This window comes from Pezoporus wallicus, unplaced genomic scaffold (genome assembly GCF_028554395.1).
Source record: "Pezoporus wallicus isolate ANWC-B61680 ecotype Strahan unplaced genomic scaffold, APGP_CSIRO_Pwel_v1 scaffold_7107, whole genome shotgun sequence".
NCBI classification, from domain to species: Eukaryota; Metazoa; Chordata; class Aves; order Psittaciformes; family Psittacidae; genus Pezoporus; species Pezoporus wallicus.
In genome coordinates, this window is record NW_026642114.1 from 2,113,667 (window position 1) to 2,136,332 (window position 22,666).

At 49.0% G+C, this 22,666-nt stretch overlaps 1 protein-coding gene across 9 annotated transcripts; it reads left to right on the forward strand.

The window, feature by feature from the left end:
- The first annotated feature begins 184 nt into the window (after positions 1-184).
- On the forward strand, positions 185-21,302 carry LOC130608877 (ADAMTS-like protein 2). Of its 9 annotated transcripts, none has more exons than XR_008974659.1 (18): positions 185-353; positions 7,017-7,159; positions 9,305-9,380; positions 9,855-9,957; positions 10,911-11,056; positions 11,281-11,404; positions 12,609-12,689; positions 13,124-13,299; positions 13,577-13,994; positions 14,592-15,009; positions 15,836-15,942; positions 16,127-16,256; positions 16,592-16,805; positions 17,450-17,605; positions 17,990-18,160; positions 19,882-20,058; positions 20,702-20,841; positions 20,961-21,090. XR_008974659.1 is itself a non-coding variant. In XM_057427267.1 (18 exons), exons 1-18 carry the CDS (start codon positions 282-284, stop codon positions 21,077-21,079), a joined length of 2,976 nt encoding a protein of 991 aa, XP_057283250.1. In that variant the 5' UTR covers positions 185-281; the 3' UTR covers positions 21,080-21,302. The 9 variants fall into 9 exon arrangements, 8 of the variants coding, with proteins under 8 accessions (XP_057283250.1, XP_057283251.1, XP_057283253.1 ...); XM_057427267.1 differs by having other exon boundaries at positions 20,697-20,841; positions 20,961-21,302; XM_057427268.1 differs by having other exon boundaries at positions 16,130-16,256; positions 20,697-20,841; positions 20,961-21,302.
- Positions 21,303-22,666: the final 1,364 nt, after the last annotated feature.

The window sequence follows — 22,666 nt, forward strand, 5'->3', positions numbered from 1 at the left end:
GCCGGCCCCGGCCCCGGCCCCGCAAGCTCGCAGGCGGGACGCGGGACCCGGGACCGAGCCCCGGGGCGGCGGGGCCTCAGAAGCGCCCGGCCCCCTGCCCCCCTGCCGAGCGGCCGCGCCGCGGGTCGCCACCCGGCAGGCTGTAAAGTCATTAACTCCCTCAGCCATGCCGGCCCGCGCGCCGGCTGCTCCTGCCACCACCGCTGGTGGGCCGCCGCGCCGCCTCGCCGTCTCCTCCGCGGCGGCGGCAGCGGCAGCGGCAGCAGCAGCAGCAGCGCGGCATGGCCGCTTCTCCCCACCGCCTCCGCCTCCTCCTCCTTCTCAGCGCCGCCGCCGCCCCCTTCGGCGCTAAGGTAAGCGGCAGCGGGTGGGTCCGCGGCGGCGAAGCCTCCCTTCGCCCCCTCCTTTCTTCCTTCCCTCCCCTCAGGGAGCCGCGGTGGGCCCGGGGCCAGGAGGGGCGCTCCGAGCTGGCGGGGCCGGTCCTGGCCACCCCGGGCCTGCGCGGGGCAGGGAGCGGGCGGTCGCCTTACGGAATCGGCGGCCCCTCGCCCTTCGTCGTAGGTTTCTGGTTCCTGCAGGGGGTAGCCTGGACTTGGGGCTTCCCCCGCTGCCCTCCTTCAGCCTTGAAGTACTTGAGGAGGGGGTTTTGTTGTGTCTTCCCCCAAATTTACCCCAAGGACCAGACGCTTTGCCCGTTGCCCAGCGCGTGACTTTGTAAAAGGCCGACGGGGGATAACGATGCCTGAGGAAGCTTCCCAGCATCACCTGAAGGATCATGGGGAGCAGGGCCTTTCCCTGGTGGGGGGTTTGCTAGGGGCTGCCCCCCATGCTCATCTCTAGCAGAGGGCTGACTCCAATTTAGGGCTGAAAACAGACTTTGATCCCCCCTGGCCCTCCTGCCACCCCACGCATGGGTTCAGGCAGCAGCTTTCTCTCCTAAGTGGGGTGCATGTCCAGACATTGAAGCCCCATGCTCCCGTCATCTCTGCTCTCCTCCATAGAGGACTTTCTCAGCCTGGCCCTCCTGGCAGCCCTTTTTTCCACAGCAACACCAGAACCCCTCCACCAGTCCCCTTCTCCCTGAGGCCCAGCCTGGGAGAGTTGCCCCTGTTACTGTGGCAGGGAGGCAGAAATCCCAGCTTTGCAGGGCACCGGCTGTGCTCCTGCCTTCACGGGTCACTGCGTGCATTCTGGCTCAGCGCTCCTGTTTCCCCAAGGGGAACCCGGCCAGATTTCTTTGCTGCTAAAGGGATTCTGCTCTGCAGAAGGGAAAAGAGGGTTTGGGGTTGTGTTTCCCACCCCCACAAGCCAGCCTCCATCATGGTGAAGCAATCTCACAGGAGCTATTTTAAATGCAGAGAAGACCAGACACCAGCTTTACTATGTATAATCCCGGTTTAAGGAGCAGCAGCATCTCCTGGTTTGGGGTTATCTTAATTTTACAGCTGAAGTGTCTCATTTTCACTGTTTTCACCTTCACACACATTCACTGCCCATTCTGTTTACCCCTTAGCTATAGGGCTATGTCAGAGAAAACTTCAGGCAGAGCAAGCTGGGTCAAGTTAAAAGATGTGAAGTCCTTCATTTAAGAGTGACCTGGATGGACTCCTCCATCAGCATGTGCACGCAAGCCTTGGCTGCTGGTGGTTCTTTCTGCCCCCAGCAGCTGTGTTTGTACAGCACCTAAGCTGAGGGCATCTGGGCCTGGGAGAAAGGCTGCTGAGCTCTCCCCAGGACAAACACACACCAGTACTGTTCACAGGTCTGCTCTGAAGACTCCCTTACTCCAGGAGAATCCCACAGAGCACTCTGATCAAGGATTGCATAGTGCAAGTTGGCCTAGCAGATGTTCCTAGTATTGATTGGTATCTCCAGTGCAAGCCAGTGCACAAAATGATCATTCAGGAATTAACCTACAGTTTCTCTTGCTGTCCTGTTTTCTTTATACAACATGATTTTACAGAAAGCATCATAGAAAACCTAAATCTATAGATAGGGTAAGCAAATTCCTATGTGGGGCTAATTGCATTCAGTGCCTCTGAAAAAACTGACAATGAGATGCCTGTCATACACGCCGCCTGTTACTCACTTCTTCCCCTTCACAGATTTCCATCCTTTTTACCAGCTTGCCCCAGAATAAGTGAGTTATCCCACTTGAAGAACCTAACTGACTTGGATCAAGTATTTTGTAATGACGTGCAGCATTTGCCTGTGAAATTTCTGTCACAACAGGGTTATGAACAGTACCTCATAGTTTTCCACTGGCTTCTGTTCACCAGTTTTCTAATTTGCTTCTCGTCTGCACCTCATTATATGTCTAGATTTCTGTCACATACCTGCTGCAATATCACATCTTTAGCAAGCTACCATTTCCACCCAGATTAACGTTCTTCCTGATCCCCTAAAATTTATGCTGCATTGCTTATTTTACCTCAGGATACCTTCTCCTCATGGAAGACTCCTCAGATACCTTGTTTCAACTTTTCTAAAGAAAATCGGGTTTTGTGTCTGCTTCCAACACTGAATCTCTCATACAAACTATTTAGCCTAACCAAATAGGATAAAACTATGACAGGATGAGAAGCAGCTTTACACAAACACCAGTTCTTTTGTAAAACATTAAGGCATAGTTGCAAATGCTATTGTCGTTTTTTTCAGGGCTGTGGTAGAATCTTTCACCACAGCTTTAGTCAGAGAATGACATGGGGAACTCAAAGAAGAGGAGTTGAACATGGTCATTCATTTTCAGATAATAATCTGACATCCACTCCAGGCGTTAAGACATCTGAAGCCACTTAGTATTTCAGTAAGTAGTGTGTATGGTTTGCTGTAGAGAGAAGCCCTTCAGTAAAGGGATCATGGAAATTTTTGGTAGAGGACGTACAGTTAATAGCCTCAGAAAAAGTCTATGAAGAATTTATTTCATTTTCAGCTGCTGTTTCTAGTAGTCTTACAAGCTTAGACAGGGCTGAGCAGAACAGTTTATAACAGCTACTGTGCCCCTCAGGGGTGGGCCAGTGCTTAAGGCATGTCAGGCTGCAGCAGGAGAGCTTTCCCCCCCAAGCTCCTCTATTAAGGAAACTAGACAGGCATGTTTGTGGTCTCTCTTCCCAGACAGCATTTTTGCAGGACCCAGGCTCTAACGAATCTCAAGATTAGGCACAACAATAAGCAACACAGGAGACTGGGCCACCGACACAGTAATTGCAGTTTTTCCCAGGTTTCTGGGAAACCCAGCATAGCTTAGAGCTGATCCAGGGCGTGACAGGGAGTCAGTGGAGAATTTATTTTATCCCTTTCAGCTCTTCAGAAAGACCGCCTGGAAATCTGATAGGATGTCAGTCCAAGCCCACCCTTCAGTGCAGGACTGAAGCATTTTGTTTGTGTGAGCCTTTGTTTGGCAGGGGGGAGAGGGGAAGCAGCTTCTGGGGCTTCAGTTACACCGAAAAAGCTTTCAGTGATGCTGGCTGAGAGACTGACGTTTCTGCTATTGATACTGGCAAATCTGGAGACAGATATCTTGTCATCAGAAAGTTCTCTGTAGGCTGGGGTTCAAAGATGTGGTTCCCCCAACAAGGAGACAGGAGGGCAACTTTCACTTACTCAGTTGCATCGCCTCCCCTGTAGGTGCAGAAGCAGAGAAATAGCTTGGTTAACCTCAGAGAGGAAGAACTGCAGCTATATAATCACTGGTGCCAAGCCACAAATGCCTGAGGGGAAATCCTTGTGGAAAGCACCTGGGTGAACTGGAATATGGTCCCTCTTTTCTACAGATGTAAATTCTAGGCCTTATATTCCTCATTACCTAAGGAATCACACCTGATCCTCTTACCTCCTTTAGGCAGAGCCCTCACTCAAGGCCAGACAGAACCAGCCTTATAAAGACTGGACCTACTCACATTTCCTGCTCCATTGTTTCTAGCCTGCTCTGTTTCTGTTATTTGCAGAGTGCAAGTTAGAGCAGTTCCAGCATCTCCTACAACAAGGAGAATGCAGAACAGTTGTTTTTAAGCACCTTTGATTTATCCTACAAGGAGGAGGTGGGGGAGAGGAATTCACTTGGCCAGAAGGTAACTTGGGATTTGCTGAGGGGCTTGGGAAACTAAAGCTAGGAGCTAATCTAATCTGGAGTCTTTCCTACAGTCTTTAATTTACTATCTGAAAATTTGGAAAATGCAAGTATCATCACTAATGAAAAACAAGAACCATTTGTGTGTCACGGTTAGTGCAGATTTATTTCTGACAGTGTAATAAATTCAGCACAGATTGAAACTAGCTGTCCCAGCTCTAAGTACCTGGAGTTCCCCCTCTACGTCACCAGGCCTAGGACTCTGGTGTAGTCATGCTGCAAGTCTTACTGGTCAAGGGGACAGCTCAGCATTTTCCTTACTTACACAAGAAAATAAGCATTCCTAGGCAAAGATCGGCAAGGGAGCTTGGTCATGGAAAACCTGAGAGCCAAATCAATCTACTTTAAAAGTGATTGATTACTCCAGTGCAATGAGGAAGCAGGAACAGAATTTATGGATATAGGAAAACACATTTTATTTTTAAAAAAGGTTTTGCTTAGCATCCTTCAATAAATCTTCCTCTGGGCTCCTGTCATCCCTGAAAGTCCCAGTGTGGAGAGAAACGTATCTTGTTCTAACCATAAGAAAGAGGCACACAAAGGGAGAGATGCTGATCTTCCCCAAACATGCCAAGTCTCCTTGCACCAAGGCAAAACACCCGAGCAGTAACCCAGGAAAGAAGACTGCAACTTTCCCCCACTCCAGATACACAAAGTCTTTTTCATACCTAGGATAAGTTAGTAGAACAGCCCATCTAACTTCCCTTCTGTTTCCTTTCTGCCTTGTCTTGCCTATTTGGATTGTAAGATCTGTGGAGCAGGATTATCTTGCTGGTTAGAGTGTCAGATTTTTATTGCCACCTGGGGAAAAGCTGTGTAAATATTGCAGCTTTTAGTCCACATGCCTTCTCCCCAGGCTGTCCATGCATCTCATGCAGCTATTTAGTGAACTGGTAAGACACAAGCTTTGATTATTACCCCAGCAATGAGAGAATCTGTATTGTGCTGAGCTCTCTGGACAGACACCAGATAAATCATTGGCATTCTCCATCCCAACAATTGTGAAGAGCTCTTTCTCCACAGGCCTTGAGATGCTTATCACAGAGAAGCATAGAAGAGGTCAGGGAAAGATTCTAGCCAAAAATACCTTACAGTAAGAGACCTTTGTTTTTTTTTCATTTCTACGTGTGAAAGCAACATAGTCAGCATTTCCATGTACAGTCTGATAGTATACAGTCAGACAAAAATTCTCATAGGAAATGGGTTGAGATGATCATTTGGAAGAAGAGAAAAAGTTATTTGTGAAAATATGTCTGTTTCCTGTAAGCTTAATTTTTCTCTCGAGCAGCTCAGCTTCTGACCACAGCATTTGGTCCCTGTCAGGCAAGTCAACTCCAGCCAGAACATCTAAGTACAGCCAAAAGTTTTGCCGTATTATTGTTTTCAAAAATTAACTATTGTAATCACTAGAGAGTAAAGCATTGGGTATTATGGTGCTTTTCTGCAGAAGAAAAGGTTACTTTCAGCATGTTCTGGCTATCTCCAAGAAGCAGCACTATGCATATTTCAGCCACTCTAAGTTACAACTTAAAAACATTTGCATGAACCAGCTGCATCTCCTCTGCCCAGAGGGTGTTCTGTTGGCAGATGCTGTAAAAACAAGTTTTCATGCAGGAATTACACTGCAAGATGAAGAACACTTTAGCTGTATTACACTATGAAAGAGCATAAAGCCAAGAGACAGACAACCAAAACAGCATACAGAGCACATTTAGTGATGAGCAAACCCTGCTGAGTTTTCTTTCATGTCCATCGGTTAAGCTTTGCAGACTGGTTCTTTGCAAGAGGATTATTTGCCACTGCCACAGATAGTAGCACTGATACAACTTCCCTGAGCCTTTACTTCAACATAGCAGACTTCACACACACACATTATTTATTTTCTTCTACTAGTACTCAAACATTGTCAGTGTTTCAACTGGATAAATCCCTTCTAGTCACTGTTCTGTGTTAAATTCATTGCTGCATTTAACACTACTCACTGTATTTCAATGAACAGCAAATTAATTCCTGCACAGGCTAGTTTGCCAAAGTCCTTGGGAGTTTTCAAGCCATCAGACAGACACTAAACAGGAAAATATTCTAAGAAAGAAACCCAAACCTGAAGCTAAAGCACAGAATCTCTTACCTGCTGGGAACTGTGAAGACACAGCCAACAGCAACCTGCTGCAATGACCATACTGGGGCCAGGAGAGCTCAGTTTTGCCAAAATTAAAGGCTCAGCCCCAGCAAGGCATGCTGGGAGATGGAGTAATCCACCTCTGAGAAGAGTGGGATGCATATTGCAATTGCAATATCCATCTCCAGCAATTGGCAATTGCAATATCCATCTCCAGCAATTGCAGGAGACTCAGGTTATGAAGCACTGTTGAAAATGGCTTGTGAGGGCTGGAGGGAGAGGAGCTTGGATGTGAGCTGATTTAATCACAAAGAGTTTACCTGGTGAAATGAAGCTCCAGTGAGTGATAGATGTGTACCCCCAGCTTCCCTGCAGGCAGGCATCTGCATGGCCAAGCACTGCAGATCTTCCTCTTCTCTCCTGGCCTTGCATCAGACCTAGGCAGGCAGCATGATCTGCTGTTCTCTCTGACCCAGGCTGCAGCTGATGATACTGTCACACATAACCAGCCCAACAGCCCTTCTCTACAGCATGGCATAAGATCCCAGAGGCATTCTCCTTCCCATAACTCAGTCTTCGAGGGAAATTTGAATTTTGAGGTGCATGAGCCTGGTGTGGCCCCACAAGGACCTTGATCCTGCCATGGTTGTCCCAGTGCTGTCCATTGGTGACATGGTCCCTGATGGAGCTGCCTTTGGAAGGCCCTTCTCTGTTTCAGGGCTGGTGAGGAGCCAGGTTCTCCAGCTAACCATGCTCTATTTCTGTCAGGACAGTAGTGAGGCAGCAGATGGAGCTGGCTCCTGGGATGAAGAAGTCACCAAGTGGTGGGGAGAGTGGAGCTCCTGGTCCACCTGTTCCCGGTCCTGCGGAAGAGGCGTGATGTCCCGGGAGAGGCACTGCTTGCAACAGAGGTGTGTTGTGTCCCAGCCTGAGCCCTTGGCCAGGTCTGAAATGGCAGAGGGGAAATGGGGTGCCCCTCACCTATGTTTTAGGGCTGAACCTCCTGAGTTTGTAGGGTCAGCTGTTCTGTCTTCATCCCTGGTCTCTTGGAAAGGAAGGTGGCAGTGACCCGTGGGGTAGGTGATGAGCAGGCAGTGGTGGGGAGGGCTGGCAAGGGAGAAGCATGCTGCAATGGGGCAAGCCACAGGCCCCCTGAACACATCACCCACTCAGCCTGCTTCATCTGATAGGGAGCAAGGGGTTGGTCCCCTTTTGGAGTCTGTGGGAGATTTGACAAAGTTGTGAGCTGAAGAAAGCTAGCTCTATTCCACTTCCCCTTTCCTTCGCTTGCTGTGGTAGCTCTGACCAACCTAACCCTAATTTGTAGGCAGTTCCTGTGCTAAGGATGTGGATACATACTCCCAAACGCCTTATGGGGACTTGATTTACTCATGACAGCAGTTAGCTCAGCCACATCTCAGCAGTTTCCCCTCTTTATTCTCTGCAGAGCTTGCAAGTTTATTTCCTTCTGTGATATATCTGGCATCTCCATTTGTCCCCTATAGCCACATTTGTCCCCTACAGCTGCTACAGTCCTGGTATCAGTTGGACTGGGTCTGTGGGAGTGAGGAGTACTGGGGAACTTCAGCTGCCTGAACTCCTGCTGTATCTCCTGAGTCACCTTGCCGCCAAGCTCTCCTCTTCCTGCACACCTCACTAAGCTCCTACTCCAGGCTCCTGTGATGTAATGAGAGCCAGCATCCTGCAGCACAGCAAGCTCACAGGCGCTGCCCACCGCATACTCTGCCCCTTTCCCTTCTGCATGGATGCACTCCTGCGTGGAGGAAGCTCAAGCTAGGATCCTGCTCTCCTTCCTTCAGCAGAAAACTTATTTTATGTGGGCTCTTTGACAGCATGGTGAGGGTCCAGATGTGCTGCAGTACCTTCCGTCTGGATGTAGCCTCTATGCTACCTTGCCAATGTCTCTGCTATTGCTTTTCCCTGGCACACTATGGCCATGATGGGAGAAGAGTGAGAAACAAAGTGTGGGAAGAAGCCTGGGGCTGTCCCATACCCCCCACAGCCAGAGCAGCCTGTTTGCCCTTTGCCTGCTGACAGAAGAGACATTTTCATCTCCATTTGGCATCTGCTGTATCCTTGACACCACAAATGGGGAGGGGAGGACTTTGCTATGACATTTTACTCCAGGGATTGATTCAGATTCAAACAAACAAAAAAAAACCCTCACCATAAAAGCCAGTCAAAAGGTTTCTTCAGCTTTAAGGAGACTGGCTTAAGTCTGAGCCAGGTATGCCCACAAAATGATTTCTGAGGCTGCAGGAAGCCTCTGCTTCAGCTGGAAAGGATGGCAGTTTTCAAGCTGGTTGGTGTAAATTTAGGCTTTGCTTACATCATGTAAAACATTGTTCTAGAGGAACAGCTGCAGAGCCTCCAGCTAGTCCAGCCTGAGTATGCCTACAGAGTTCTTCATTACACAGTGCACCCTAAGTTCCCAATACTGTTAACACATTGCCTGCTACTTCTGCTCACACACACTGTTGCCTTAATCTGTGGTCTCGGCCATTCTCCATACATCTTCCCAGCTTTCAAGAATTTTTTTGCCTTTGCATCAATCTAGGACTCCAGTGTCCCATGGATAGCCCTTGCTGGCCAGAGCTGAAGTGTTGAGAAATTCCCATGGTTTTGGTCCATTATCTGCTAATCTTTTAACTGGGCCAGTCCCCATGAGAGGTTCCATCTCTGCCTTCTGCAAAGTGAATCCTGAGATCAGCTTCCCTGGTCACTGCACTTCCATGGGAGTGTTGTCGTTTCATCACATCAACCCTTTTGGAGCTCAGAGGTCAAGAGACACAGAGGTGGTGGTACTGGAGTTGCTCCCTGTCTGCTCAGCCTGTCCCAAAATGAGATTAATCTAAAATCTCAGTTCACCTAGAAGCACAGAAAACAGAGATGTTGGCTAGTCTAGATCCAGAAAGCTTTCCTGTGATAAAAATACTTGCCTTGCTTCTCCCACTTAAGTCAGGCCTAACTTCTCTGTCATCTTTACTACCTCAGTACTTCACAGACCTCCAGCTCATTTTCTTTCTGGTTTGCAGGCTACAGATACCCCAGGCAACAAACAGTACCATATGTGTTGGTCAAGCCAAGCACTACCAACTGTGTCAGCAGCAGGTAAGAACAACTTCCAGTACTAACTGGTCCTCACTGGGGAATGTGAAATTCGGAGAGCTGCAAGAGTAGCAGCACTCAGAGTGCAGACAGGGGGTGTGATCGACTCCTGGGGTGGGTGACAGTGTGCCTTTGAAGATACAAGAGATGGGCTCTACTCTCTGGGGCTGAGAGGTGGGGGAATAGGATATAAAAATGTATTTGTTGTGGGGTGGGGAGGTGGATAAAGTTTTTCCAGTATGTTTTTTCTTTGCTGGAAGTAAGTTTTGCAGGACTGTTAAATACATCTGTCTGAAGGGCCCTTGGCAACAGAGGCCTGGCCTTTCTGCTTGTATTACAGCATCTCAGAGTCTATCACTGATTCCTTCCAGGGTGGACAGGGCATTTTCATCCTCCAGGGATGCAGAAGGGATAAGCAGCTGTCACAACCATGGCTGTGACATAGGGAGCTTTTGATCACATTTATTCCCTCCATAGCCCTGCCCAGCCAACACAGCAAGCTTCAAACAGCAGCAGTGCTCCAGTTTCAATGCCAAAGCCTTTGGGAAGCGTTACTACCACTGGATGCCTCTCTATCCAGGTGGGTTTTCACAGCTTCACTCAAAGGATCAGGGAGAGAAAAAACCCACAGGATTTTCTGACACAGGAGAAGGGGAAGGTCCCAGGGGAAAAGGGATGGATGCTCCTGGCTGGTCTGGAAGTGCTTCCCTATGCTCCCTGCTTTGGAGAAATCGTTCCCTGTCTTTTCACAGAACTGCTCCACCCAGCCAGGCCTCCTTTCTCACCACATTGCTCCTGTTTTGGATCCTACATCAGCAAGCACTGGTGGGCAGACAGGACACAGGCTTCTCTGAGTTGTCTTGGCTAACCAGCAGTCATCTTGGCAGAGTGGGTGTTCACGCTCTTTGTGCCTTCTACAATTTTGGCTGCCTCTGTCACCCAGCATGCTTTATGTGGGGTTGGTGGTGGGTTGTTCTGAACAGGATGCCCATGGATTTCCTGTACAGGCAAGACAGATTGCTTCACATGGGTTGCTAGTTGTGCCTTGAGGCCCGGATTGAGCTCACCACAGATATTACCCGCTTTCTGGACCCACCTGTTTTTCCATTAGCTGCCAAGGGGACATAGCTGAACCTCTAGCTTCGCTTTCTGAGCTGAATGGGGTGGACCTGCCCACAGCCCCACATAGTCAGTATCCCTCTTACAGGTCTTGCTTGCTCTTTTGTATTTATGTGTGGCCTGGGATCTGCTAATGCAGAGTCCCATGTTTGGTACAGGGCATTGCAAAGGGGAGAGGGTATGGCAGTGAAAAGGGCTTGCCAGCGAGAACTGTTTCTGCTAGGCGTGGTTCCCAGCTGCAGCCCCATACCATGCCCACTTTGGTACTACAAAATCTGTAGCCTTGGGGTCTCATCTCAAGCAGCAAGAATATCCAAGCTGACATCAGCATGAGTAAGAGGAAAGTCCCCTTTCTCACTGCCCATCTCTGAGTACCTTGATCTGCCTGGTGACTTTCTGCCTCTGTCCCTTCAGATGACTACACCAGTATCTCCAGTAAGCCATGTGACCTCCAGTGCACTACCCAAAGTGGAGAGAGGCAGCTGATGGTCCAAGCACAGGATGGTACCTCCTGCAAGGACAGGACCTATCAAGGGGTCTGCATCAATGGGAAATGTGAGGTGAGGCTCTGGGAGGAATTAGTATAGAAATCAGGAGCGTGTAAGTGCATGCCTGGCTGAATTACTGCTGCTGTGGGATTCATTCATTACTCTATTCCAAGCTAACCAGTATCACCGAGTCTCAGAGCCTCACCAAAAGAGCATGGTAGCATTTTCTTGAAAAGACCCTGACCTGTGGAGATATACTGGCCCAGGGAAACCCTCTCTTGTTCTGTTCCTTGCAGCCAGTTGGGTGCGATGGGAGCCTGTACTCACCCCGGACGATGGACAGATGCAGGGTGTGTGGAGGGGACGGCAGCACTTGCCACCGTGTCTCGGGCAGCTTCCGAAAGGCAGTCTCACAGATAGGTACTCCCTGCTACCACAGTCTGGAGACTTCACCTGTTACTTCTTACACCAGCGGGCATGAAGGGTGACTGGCTTGGATGCGGGTAGGAGTTTCCCAGCTGCTTGATGGAAAGACCCGAAGAGTACCATGCCTGCTTAAATGCCTGTAATTTGTCCTTTTCACTTATTCACCAGAGGAGATGGGTTTTGATGTGCTGTATATTAGGCTGGTAAGGTTTCCCTTCACCTCTTTACAACAGGAAGCAGCTGGGGATCTATTTGTTCCTATTGATTTTGGCATCTTGTCTACCTCAGATAATATGAAGAGATCAACAAATCTTTTTATATTTGTGCTATGTATTCATTTGAAACTTAAGCTCCTATGGTGAGGGTCACAGTGTTTCAGCCTTCAATTAGACTCCTGCTTTACCCAGTCTTATGGCTGGCACAGCTGAAGAGAAGTCCCCGTGAAACTGGGCTGAGATTCATCCCTTGCAACTTCGTGGCCCATTCTTTCACACACAGAAGGAAAAGACTGTGGTATACTCAGTAGTAGTTAATTAACTGGTGTTTGAGAGTGTTTTGGAACATTTCACACTGTTGATATTTCACTAGTCTGCATCACTCCCTACAGACACCAGACTAGGAAAGCACTCAGGCCCCTTTCCAGAGCAGGGGTAATGGTGCTAACTTCTCCAGCAGTACATGTATGGATTTGGCTTCCAGTTCCAGTCCTCATAAAATCTTACAGAATGGACAAGACCTGCATTTCTAGCAGGAAAGACAAGCTGCCAAACCCACAACTTTTAAGAGCCTTCTTATTTCCTCTCCCTTTAAAGGTCAATTTTTATGCTGCTCCTGAGACAAATCCTGTTGAGCCAGTTGCTGAAGGGCCCTGTGTTTTTTTCCATCCTCTGTTTAGCATCAGTCCTGATCACTAGTAAGCTTTTTCTCTGCTCTTGCCAGAAAGACTGCAACAGCACGTTCAACCACACATTAAAGCCAGGCTATTATACTTGTGCAACTCCTTCTTCACTCCAGACCCAGCAGTGCTCAGACTGAGCCTTAATGATCTGTAGTAGTGATTTGTAATGCAAATAAGAGTCCTGCCCCTGAAGGGCAGCATTGCCCTCCTACATACACACTTGTCCTACAAGCTGCTTTTCCTGCCCAGACCTTTTTATTTTGTCCTAGAGGTTTCCTCACACTCTGTTCTGTTCATCAGGTTATGTGTTCATCACCAACATTCCAGCTGGTGCTACAGATATCCTTATCATTGAGCGCAGGAAAACAGAAAACATCCTAGGTAAGCAGAGGAACCAGATGGATGTGGAGATCCCAGTTCAGCTGCCTGGGAGGTGGGAAGAAGGCTCTGTGCGCTCCCATCAATCCTGTGAGAGAGCTATCTGTGAGCATTTCCTCCAGGGTAGCATAGGGGCACTTCATCTATCCATAAATCAAAGTTATATCTCCAGCAACCAGTGGCAAGAGGGACATTTGGAAACAGCTCACTATGGACTGTCCCTGTTGTGAAGACATTTGTGCTCTTGGAGAGGGAAATGAAAGCACCAGGCACTGAGCACTGCTGACCTAATGTGGAAGATGAATGCTGGAAGGCCTATAGTTCTTTTTCTATTGGGTTTTTCTTGCTCTTGAGCTGTTTGCTCTTCTCAGTTACCAGTGCAGCCCCAGTGTTCTGCACAGAGTTATCACATTTACCCATTTTCTCTCTCTTTGAAGCACTTGCAGATGAATCTGGACATTTCTTCTTCAATGGTAACTCTGCCATTGACAACCCTCAGAACTTCAGGGTAGCTGGCACAGTCTTCAAGTACCGGCGGCCCTTGAGCCTGAACTCAGATGGACTGGAGTATATCATAGCTCACGGACCCACTAACCAGTCTCTGAATGCCATGGTATGTAAAGAAGTAGTTTTAAGCTTTCCTGTCTTGCCTATACTAAAATTGTCAGCCTCCCTCAGACAAGGGGAATATTAACCTGGTTCCCAAGCCAACCTGGTAGGTGGCTGAGGAAGCCATATATTGGTTTGGTTGTGTGTACTTCTCTTGGATTTATGAGGATGCTGTCTTCTTTTATCATCCATCACAAGATGGCTGTGGCTAGGGGAGTTCTCTGGGAAATACATGCCCTTAAGATAAAGAGAGTTTTGTTTTCTTGCTCCGTTTCCTCCAGTACTACAACTTCAATGGGAAAATGCCACACATAACTTATGACTACACTGTACCACGGATACTGCCTCTCCAAACTGCAGCCCCTGATATAGACAGACCTCTCTACTACCACCTACCAGAGACCAGCCAGAACTATCCCATTCCAGCTAACTCCAGAGCTGCCCAGGACTTCAACACCACATGGCTCACTCTGTCGCCAGATGATACCAGTGAACAGCTTCCTCTAAGAGAAGGGCATGAAGATTTAGGCTTGGGTCACCCACACTTCTTCCAGACCAACTCCACCAGTCAGGCTCAGGACTGGGGCTGGAAGCAAGGTGAAGAGAAGGACTATGACTTCCAGATAAGACAAATATATCCCACAAACACAGCAGGAGAGGATGAGGAAGCAGCAGCAGTTGGTGGAGAAAGAGAGTTGGGTTGCTTGCTTTGTCGCTCCTTCTCTCCCAATTTATTCATTGGAAGAGGACATACCACACTGGTCTTCTTGAAATCTAAGGTGGCTTTACCATCAGGGTGGACAGGAGGGAATGACACTTGGTAGTGGGGTGGAGATTGTCAGGGAGCAGCAAGGGCTAGTAACTGTTAGGGAAGGGGAGCTGGGAGAGAGTAACTGCAGCAGATATCAGTCAATGCCCTCTTAGGCAGAGCAGTTCCAAAGCACCTGAGCTTGGCAGGCAGGGCAGGGACAGAAGCAGTCCAGAGATCATCAGGTAAAAACAAGGGGAGAAGTCCAATCTGAGGTCAGTCTGGGGAAGCCAAACAACAGTTTAGGAAGAAAGAACACCAGAAATGAAGGCCCAGGCCTGCACTTAATTGGAGCTCCCGAGCAATGGGCAGAGTGTATATGAAGCTGCTCAGGGCAGTTAAGGCCTGTTGGTGCTCCCTGGTGGCAAAAAAACCCCAAACAAAACCAGTGATTTTGAGGCCAAATAAGTTCTTTTGTCTTGTTAAATACCACATGCTGAAGTATATGCCATTCAATATAGTTCAAGCATGCCTGTATTTTTTTCCAGCTCTTAGGTTTAATCAGATTTCCATCAGCACAACTGTACCCTACAGCATGAGGAGATCCGAGCTCCCAGAGAACAGCCACATAGCATCCTCCACCCTTCATCTCTTCAGGCGCCTGTGTCACCGAGACACATACAACACTGCCTTCTGTAGGGAGTTGCAGCACCTGGCCAGGCTGGCCTCAAGAAACTCCACAGCAGGACTATGGACCGAGACAGCTGCTCGGTGGCCACAGGGCCTCCACAAAGTGCCGGCCCGTAAGAACTCACTGGAAGACTTGAAGGTGGATGCATTTGCTGGGAGTCAGGGGGAAGCAGCCAACTCCAGCATGATGGCACCTGTGGAGAGCCCTCTGCTGGGTGCCAGCCCAACCATGGACATCAGCCAAGCAGAGCCTTTGCAAGCTCCTGGCACTGAAAGGTGGCACTTGATTTCATGGGCAAAACAAATGCATGGTTAGCTAGGGAGGGAAGAACAAGTCAGTCCTCTGGTAGTCCCACTGCTGTCCTTGATGTCCCCATTCACCAGTGTCTGCCTGTGGCAGCTGTTGTAGATGCTTGACCAATGGTATGTCCTTCAAAGACTGATTGTTACAATTGGCCTGACACACAGCTCCCAGAATGTATTTCAGGTCCCCTGCATCTAGGGGATCCATTTAAACACATGCTGAAGGACCTGTGAAGCCAACACTGATGTGGTTGTAAAGAAGGCTAGGAGTCTATAGCATGTCATGTGTTTACCACTACATCATGCCGCTTCTATTCCATTCCTCTGAGCACATAAGCTTGTTGAAGCTTCTGTAACATCAGTAAATATTTGGCAGGAGAATAAGGGCCAATTTTTAAACATTTCTGGCAAGCCACATGTGAATTCTTCTCACCAAATTATATACTAAGAAGGACCGTGCTTGAGCTCCCCTTTCCAACCTAGTATACCTCTCAAGGTGATAGTGTGAACTGAGGCTGAGGGCACCCGCTTGGTCAAAAGACCATAATATACGCAAGACTCATAATGAGTGTTGCCTCCTCTCAACAGTGATGACACACTGCCTTGCTTGTTGAATTCAGGAGGTGGATCAAGGCTTTACATTCTGTTCATCAGTGGTACATCTTGACCAAGGTGGGGGAGGTGGAGAGCAGAAACGCTAGGGTTTTTCCCATCTTCAGAGACACTGACGAGGAATTTCAATATATTATGTTTGTGGCAATTCCTCATTTTTAGCTCATATTGCCTCCTTTTTCCACAGCAATGAGTTTGATGTGAGCCCTGTGGGCCATGATGACATAAGCTTGGCTGACATGTATCGGTGGAAAGTCTCAGCTTATGCCCCCTGCAGCTCCACATGCACTTCAGGTAGGTTTGGCTTCACGTGACTGATCATGTGAAGTCCTTTTTGGCGTTGATGGGGTGAATACTGGTATTTTTTAAAATGGCAGGTAGCATTTCAGATGCAGTGAGCACTCCAGTAACTTAATCATGGTGAGTGGAGGCTTTTAATCCAATGGAGTGTGACCAAGGGAGTGTCTTGATTGCCCAGCAGGTATCAGTGCCTCTTATGCGATGTGTGTCCGGTATGATGGAGTGGAAGTGGATGAAACATATTGTGATGCCCTAACCCGACCAGAACCTACTCATGAATTTTGCACAGGGAGAGATTGCCAGCCTAGGTGAGTGGAAATGACATCAGCTATCCACAGGGACAAGATGTCTTTCTAAGGATCATTTTTTGCTCAATGTATACAGCCATTTCTGGGCTGAAAGATATGCTTAAACTTGAAAGTATCCTCTTTAAGCAAAAAGAGGGAAGAAATCTGCTGTCTAAATTGCCTGCAGTTAGACCAGCATTGCCTTAACACAAACATGTATGTGATGAGCAGATTCATAGCAGCAGCTACTGGGTGATGGGGTTCCAGTTATGCAGGCATTCCCCAGCCACCCCATGCCCCTTGTCTCCCTTACCTGGGTTTTCCTTTGTGCCTTCTCCTTGGGACTGCCCGTGGAGGTGGGAGACCAGCCGGTGGAGTGAGTGCTCCAGAACCTGTGGTGAGGGCTATCAGTACCGCACTGTGCGCTGCTGGAAGATGTTGGCTCCAGGCTTCGACAGCTCTGTTTATGATGACCTCTGTGAGTCAGCTGGGCTGGCCAGGCCCATGGAGAGGAAAGCCTGCCAGAACAAGGCCTGTGGGCCCCAGTGGGAGCTCTCTGAGTGGTCTGAGGTAGGTAAGCAGCAGGAGAGCTTTGCTTCCAGAGGTAAGCAACCAGGGCTGGGCTGGGGCCTGGAGGAAGGTGGCTGGTAGATGTTGGGTGCTAAAGAAGCCCTTGGCTACCTGCATCCTGGGGAAGCAAGGACTGCCTTTATGCATGGCTATTCTGTTCTGGCACTGCTCAGCAGACAAAATCCATTGCAAAACGTTTTTTTCTAAGGTCACTTCTCAAGCAGGATGTGGACCCAATTAAAGCCCTGCAAGCAAGAGGCTTTACCTCCCTCTTCCAGAGGATATAAACAATTCTATGATTCTAAGAGCAAATAGGGAAATGGTAGCAAGGAGACACAGAGAAGCTAAAATTCAATCAAAATTCTTTTGATTAACTTTCCACAGTCTGCTTGGTACTGGGCCAGTGAACTAGTGACTTTGAACAGCACTCCAGGTATCAGCATCTTGGAGCGTTGGAACTCTATGACCCAAATTAAATAAGCAGTAGAGATAGAGACGGACCCACCTTTTCCTGTCTTTGCTGGTGCTCTTCCCCTCTCACCTAATGCTGCAGAAGGAAATGGGAGGAGGCATAGCTGCCTCCCTCACCTTTGCTCATTCTTCTTGGTCTCAGCCCCAGGGCTGACTGTGTATGGCCGTTGCAGTGTTCAGCCCGGTGTGGCACTCAGGGGATGATGAAGCGGGAGGTGCGCTGCTCGGTGGAAGCGCCCCTCTGTGATGAGTCCCAGAAGCCCAGCAGCGAGAAGGCTTGCACAGGCCCACCCTGCGACCGCCACTGGACTGCGTCAGATTGGGGCCCGGTGAGTGCTGAGGGTCTGCTTCTGCTTGTACCTGATGCTGGGGATACAGGACTGGCAGGAGGCAGCAGGCAGGCTGTCATGCTACTGCTCTCTTTTGGCTTTCTTCTGGAAGAGGCTAATCTAAAGAAACTAGAGTATTTTTGCCTCTTCATGCTGTAAATTTTGGTTAGCTGTGAGGTGAGTTACATTCCATTACCTGGGAAGCTCATGGCACCAGGAAAATGAAAGCCCCTGACCAGATGTACCTCTAAAGACCCTTGGGATCCAGTGCCACAGTCCCAGTGGCAGGGCCAGGCTCTGGACTCAGGTCTCCTGGCACCACCAACCCTGACCCCTCCACCTTCCTGCTTTCTGATGCGTCTAAATGCCCTTTATTCCTCCAAGTGCTCAGGTTCGTGTGGTGAGGGACGCATGAGCCGCTTCATTGCGTGTCGCAACCTAGAGGGCAAGGTCATCTCCGACTCACAGTGTGACCCAGTCACGAAGCCCCTGGCTGTCCATCCGTGTGGAGACAAGAACTGCCCTGCACATTGGGTGGAGCAGGAATGGGACCAGGTAAAGCCAAGCACAGCCCTGTGTCCTCAGCCCTCCTTTCCACCCTATATCCCATAGGAGACAGTAGGAGCCTGGCTGCCTTGGAATAAGGTTGTATGGTGTGACCTCTAGCCTTGTGGCTGTACCCTTCTCCTAGTTCCTTTTAGAAAGGATGAAGGAGTAATGAATACCCCAGCTTGTCCCCTGCCTCCAATACCCTATAGTCTGCCACAGTCTGTGCCATTTGCTGTCTTCCTAGGGCCCTCCATTGGAGGGCAGCAGTGACCTACAGAAACTACACTCTTCCACTTCTGGCTCATAGCTGGGTTTCTGTAGACACCTCAGCAGAGCAATTTGTCCAGAACCTGCACTCACCCATCTCAAGAGTTTGGTCCTACATGCTAAAGAGAAAGCCTCAACAAACACAGCTTCATCTCTGATAAATAATATCTGAAGATAAACCTGAACTATAGTCCACATCTCTGTCCTGGAAGTCGTGTCCAGGCCATTGACTGTGTACTTGCCTCAGAACTTTTACTCAGTCTAGTAAAAATAGTCCAGGGGCCCTGTTCTAACAATCAGTCAATTGGTCTCTGTCGATCTTCATTCTTCCCTTCTGTTGCTTAAGGCCCTGAGGCTTTAGGCTTCCTGATACAAGCTGATCCAAATCCCAGCTTACCTAGAAGAGCACATTGAGTCCATTTTGGGATTTGTCTTTAAAGTCCTGAGCAAAACACGGATTCACAGAGTACTAAGAAAAAAGATTTCTAGGGAACCAGAGAAGCAATCAAGTCTTGTCTCTGTTCTCATTTTGCTATCATTTATAGCTGTTGACTACATTCATCTGAGTCTCCCTCCAGCACTGGTAATGATCACAAACTAGTTAAACCTGGGGATCCGTGGCAGTTCTGTAACCCTCTTCAGCTCTGGCCTGTAGTGTGGGTCACAGACAATACTTCAGTGCAGTTTTTCAGCTGTAGCAGGTTATTAAACTCTCTTGAATCCGAATTCCCTACCTTTGTATGTGCCAGGTTCTTTGCCTTTGCTGTGTTCTCCCTCTCAGCTGCTAAGCTCTGAGTTCACAGGATGACTAAGGGCAGATACAGGCTAGTTATGCTGGCCCTGCTGTGGTGAAGAAGGGACAAAGCAGTGAAATCTGAAACTGGCAATTGTCTCCATGGGCATCAGGAAGCAGAGCTAAGATAGAATGAGCTGCTTCTCTTGGTGGTGTCCCGAGAGGGTGAGTCCTCCCAGCTAGGCACATGTAGCTTTGGGCTCAGTAGTACCTGTCCATGCAACTTACCTGCACTGTACCAGTTTAGTCCCCTGGGTCCCACACAAAGCTTGTCAGTACTCCGAAATATAGGTTGCTACATGAATAGGCTACGTGTTTTTTGAGAACATAGATATACATAAAATAAGACAGAAACAGCATCTTGTAGTCTTACCTTGGCTACTCCAGATCCCTTCTAGCTGCTCTCAAGGCTAGCAGAGGTGAATTCGCATCCCCAGCACTGGCTAAACACTAATTACCACTAATTAGGAAGTCCCCGCTCCCTAAGAAACTCAGCTCTTTTGCAGACACCCATTGCTGCTGTGACCTAGGCAGTGCTAGCTCCATTAGACTGGTATTAGCAGAGACATTATGCACCTTGCTTCTGAGCAGGATACCATACTACTTGAAGCTCTACAGCTGACAAGCATCATTTGTTACCTGGCTTTTATGTTCTTCTCTTTCCCAGTGTGATGCCAGCTGTGGGCGAGGGGTGAAGACCCGGGTTGTCTTGTGTGCAGGCCTGGAGAATGGAGTGTACAGGGAGTACCCTGAGAAGCACTGTGAAGCTTCTCAGAAACCTGAGGAACAAGCTACCTGTTTCAGGAGGCCTTGTGCAACGTGGTTCACTACCTCATGGTCTCAGGTAGGGTTCAGGGTTGTGGGGAAGGGGGAGAGGAGGCCTCATAATCCTGGTTGGTGGAGCGCAACCTGCATTGAGGTTTTCTAGCAGGCTGTTCTGCTGATGGCTCTGTCAGGTCTGGGTGGGACCATAAGCTCTGCTCTTCTGCAGACCAGGCAGCAGGTGAAGGGACTGGCACACACAAGCTGGGGAAAACCTTCTAGCATGTGGATTATTGCCTCAAGCAAGAGCATGCACCATACTGCAGACATACAGGATACAGCCAGCATCCAGTGTTCTGGCTTTCCCTTGATTTAACTAGTGAGCCTTTATGGAATGGAGGACGGGAAACTGGGCCTGGCTTACAGCAGCCATTTTTCTTCTACTGCAGTCCATTGACAGTCCAAGAAAAAAACATTGCAAGTTGCACTAAAGAGGTGAAAGCAAACACCTTCCTTGCTCTGTCCTGACCCCAGCTCTGGGAGGCTCTGCTCCAGCAACAAAAAAGAATAAGTTTGCGATCAGTGTGAAATTTACCCAAACCTCCTCAAAACAGTATCCAAAGCAGGGACTGGGAGGCCTCACTGGAAGAACAAACTTGGAAACTAAAGAAAAATAAAAGGATGTCTCTCATGATTCCTTTATCCTCTTGATGCTGACAGTGTAGCAAGACATGTGGTGCTGGTGTGCAACTGCGTGAGGTAAAGTGTTACCAAGGGGAAGCACTGGCTCAGGGCTGTGACCCTACTTCCAAACCAGAAGCCAGGCAGACATGCCAGCTCCAGCCATGCCCCACAGAGGCACCAGGTAAGTGTGGGAGAGTAGGGAGGGAGTGGAGCCCTTGGGAGCCCTTTGCTCTGTCCAGCTGTTTTCTGGGGAAGCACATCTCCTTTTTAACTCCTTCTGTGGACCCTTCTGTTCCCCAGAAGAGGACTGTGAAGATAAAGCGACAGCCAACTGTGTGCTGGTGCTGAAGGTAAAGCTGTGCTCTCACTGGTACTACAGGAAGGCTTGCTGCTGGTCATGTCGGCTCAAGTCACCCTGACTGCTGTCAGGTCATACTTCCCTTCCATGTTAAGGGGCAAGAGCTCTCTCGAGCCAGACTTTACCACTTGAAGCCACACCACTTGGCTTGGCTGTGGAGCCAGTCCCTGTAGACCAGCCTGCTCACTGAGGAAGAATTCCTAGGAGTTAGTCATCGCTGTTCCCTCTCCACCAAGAGGATTTTACACAAGATAACCCATCAGTTCCTCAAAAGCTACTGAGAAGTGAGTCTCACTGTCATCGTCTCTGAAGAGCTCTAGCTGGAGGCAGTGGGGCCAGAGGCCAGCCTGCAACAGGGCACAGACAACAGCAGCCATCTCTCCTGTCTGCCCTGCAGATTTCTATAGTAGAAGGACAATTTCCAAAATACAGTGAAAAATTCTGTGTCACAATAAAGAGCTAAACTATGAAACTGTGGTTTTGGGATGCGTGCACCTAGGCCAGAGGCAAGGGAGGAGAGGGGCCACAAGGAACAAAAGCAGGAGCAGGAAGAGTGGGGAGGAAAAATTCTTTCATCAGTATAGCTTCCAGGCAACACCAGGTAACCCCATTTTGTGTTGCCTGCCAAAGAACAGAAACCGCTCCTGTTTGTATTTCAAAGTCCTCATTTATTTCTGACATTGAATTTGGACCCATAGCTGAGCAACAAAGACACAGAATAATACCAGGAGGAATCTGAAGTTGAAAAAATCTGGGATCCCTGCCTCTACCCCATCCTGTTCCTCCACCATCCCCCAAACCTTCGAACCCACAGCTATTTCCTATGTTTCCAGCCCTTTCAGACTCACCCGTTTCCCTGTAGCAGTGCCAGACCCAGGGTGTTGTGTTGCCTGTGAGGCTAACCCTCTTGGCTATCCAGCTATTCTGGAACTGCCCTGCCAGCCTTGGCACCTCGTTAGCCAGTGACGGGTCACGCTTAATGTGCATGTGAGGATGATGCGGTTGTTTTCACCAGAAGAGTGACCCACAGAAGCAAAAGCCCCGGTGTTATTCCCACCCTCCGGTGGTCGCAGCCCAGCATGTGCTGTCGTTGCGGTGGGAAGCCTTGCTGCGTGCCAAAAGGTAGAGTTGGATGTCAGGAGCCACTGTGCCTGTGAGCTGGCTCTGTGCCCTTTGAGGCGACGGCATTTCAGGGCTGTCTGGTGGAGCTTTGCAGGTGGCAGCCCGCAGATCACGCTGGGACATACTAACTTCTCGTGGCTTCCAGCAGTATGAGACCTAGTTAAGCGGATGCTCTAGTGGAAAAGGATGGCATTTACCGACTTAGTCAAGATATTTTTTCCAGTTACAGACTTTGTTTTCAGGGAGGAGTACTGGCTGGATGGGAAGCATGGACTGTTGCCCAGTGGGATCCAGACAGCTTTGCAGGTGATAACTTTGGTCTGCCTGCCTGCCTGCCTGCCCTTAATGTGAGAGGACATTTAAAACCTGGTATCACTATTTGGAGAATGGAAGGAGACTCTAAAAGCACTGCAGTTAGGCTGAGTCTCAGAATAATGGAAATACAATGACTTTCTGGGCTGGAGGTGGGGAAGATGATGCGTAAAGTTTGCACAAAAGGCTGTGTAAAATGCAGGCTGGGGCAAGG

What these genes read in the sequence shown, in the direction of transcription:
- LOC130608877 (XM_057427267.1), top strand. Translation starts at nt 282, where the DNA reads ATGGCCGCTTCTCCCCACCGCCTCCGCCTCCTCCTCCTTCTCAGCGCC. An exon ending in CAAGCTCCTGGCACTGAAAG is followed by an intron (nt 15,010 to 15,835) that starts GTGGCACTTGAT and finishes CTTTTTCCACAG; the next exon opens with CAATGAGTTTGATGTGAGCC. An exon ending in CAGCTCCACATGCACTTCAG is followed by an intron (nt 15,943 to 16,126) that starts GTAGGTTTGGCT and finishes TTGATTGCCCAG; the next exon opens with CAGGTATCAGTGCCTCTTAT.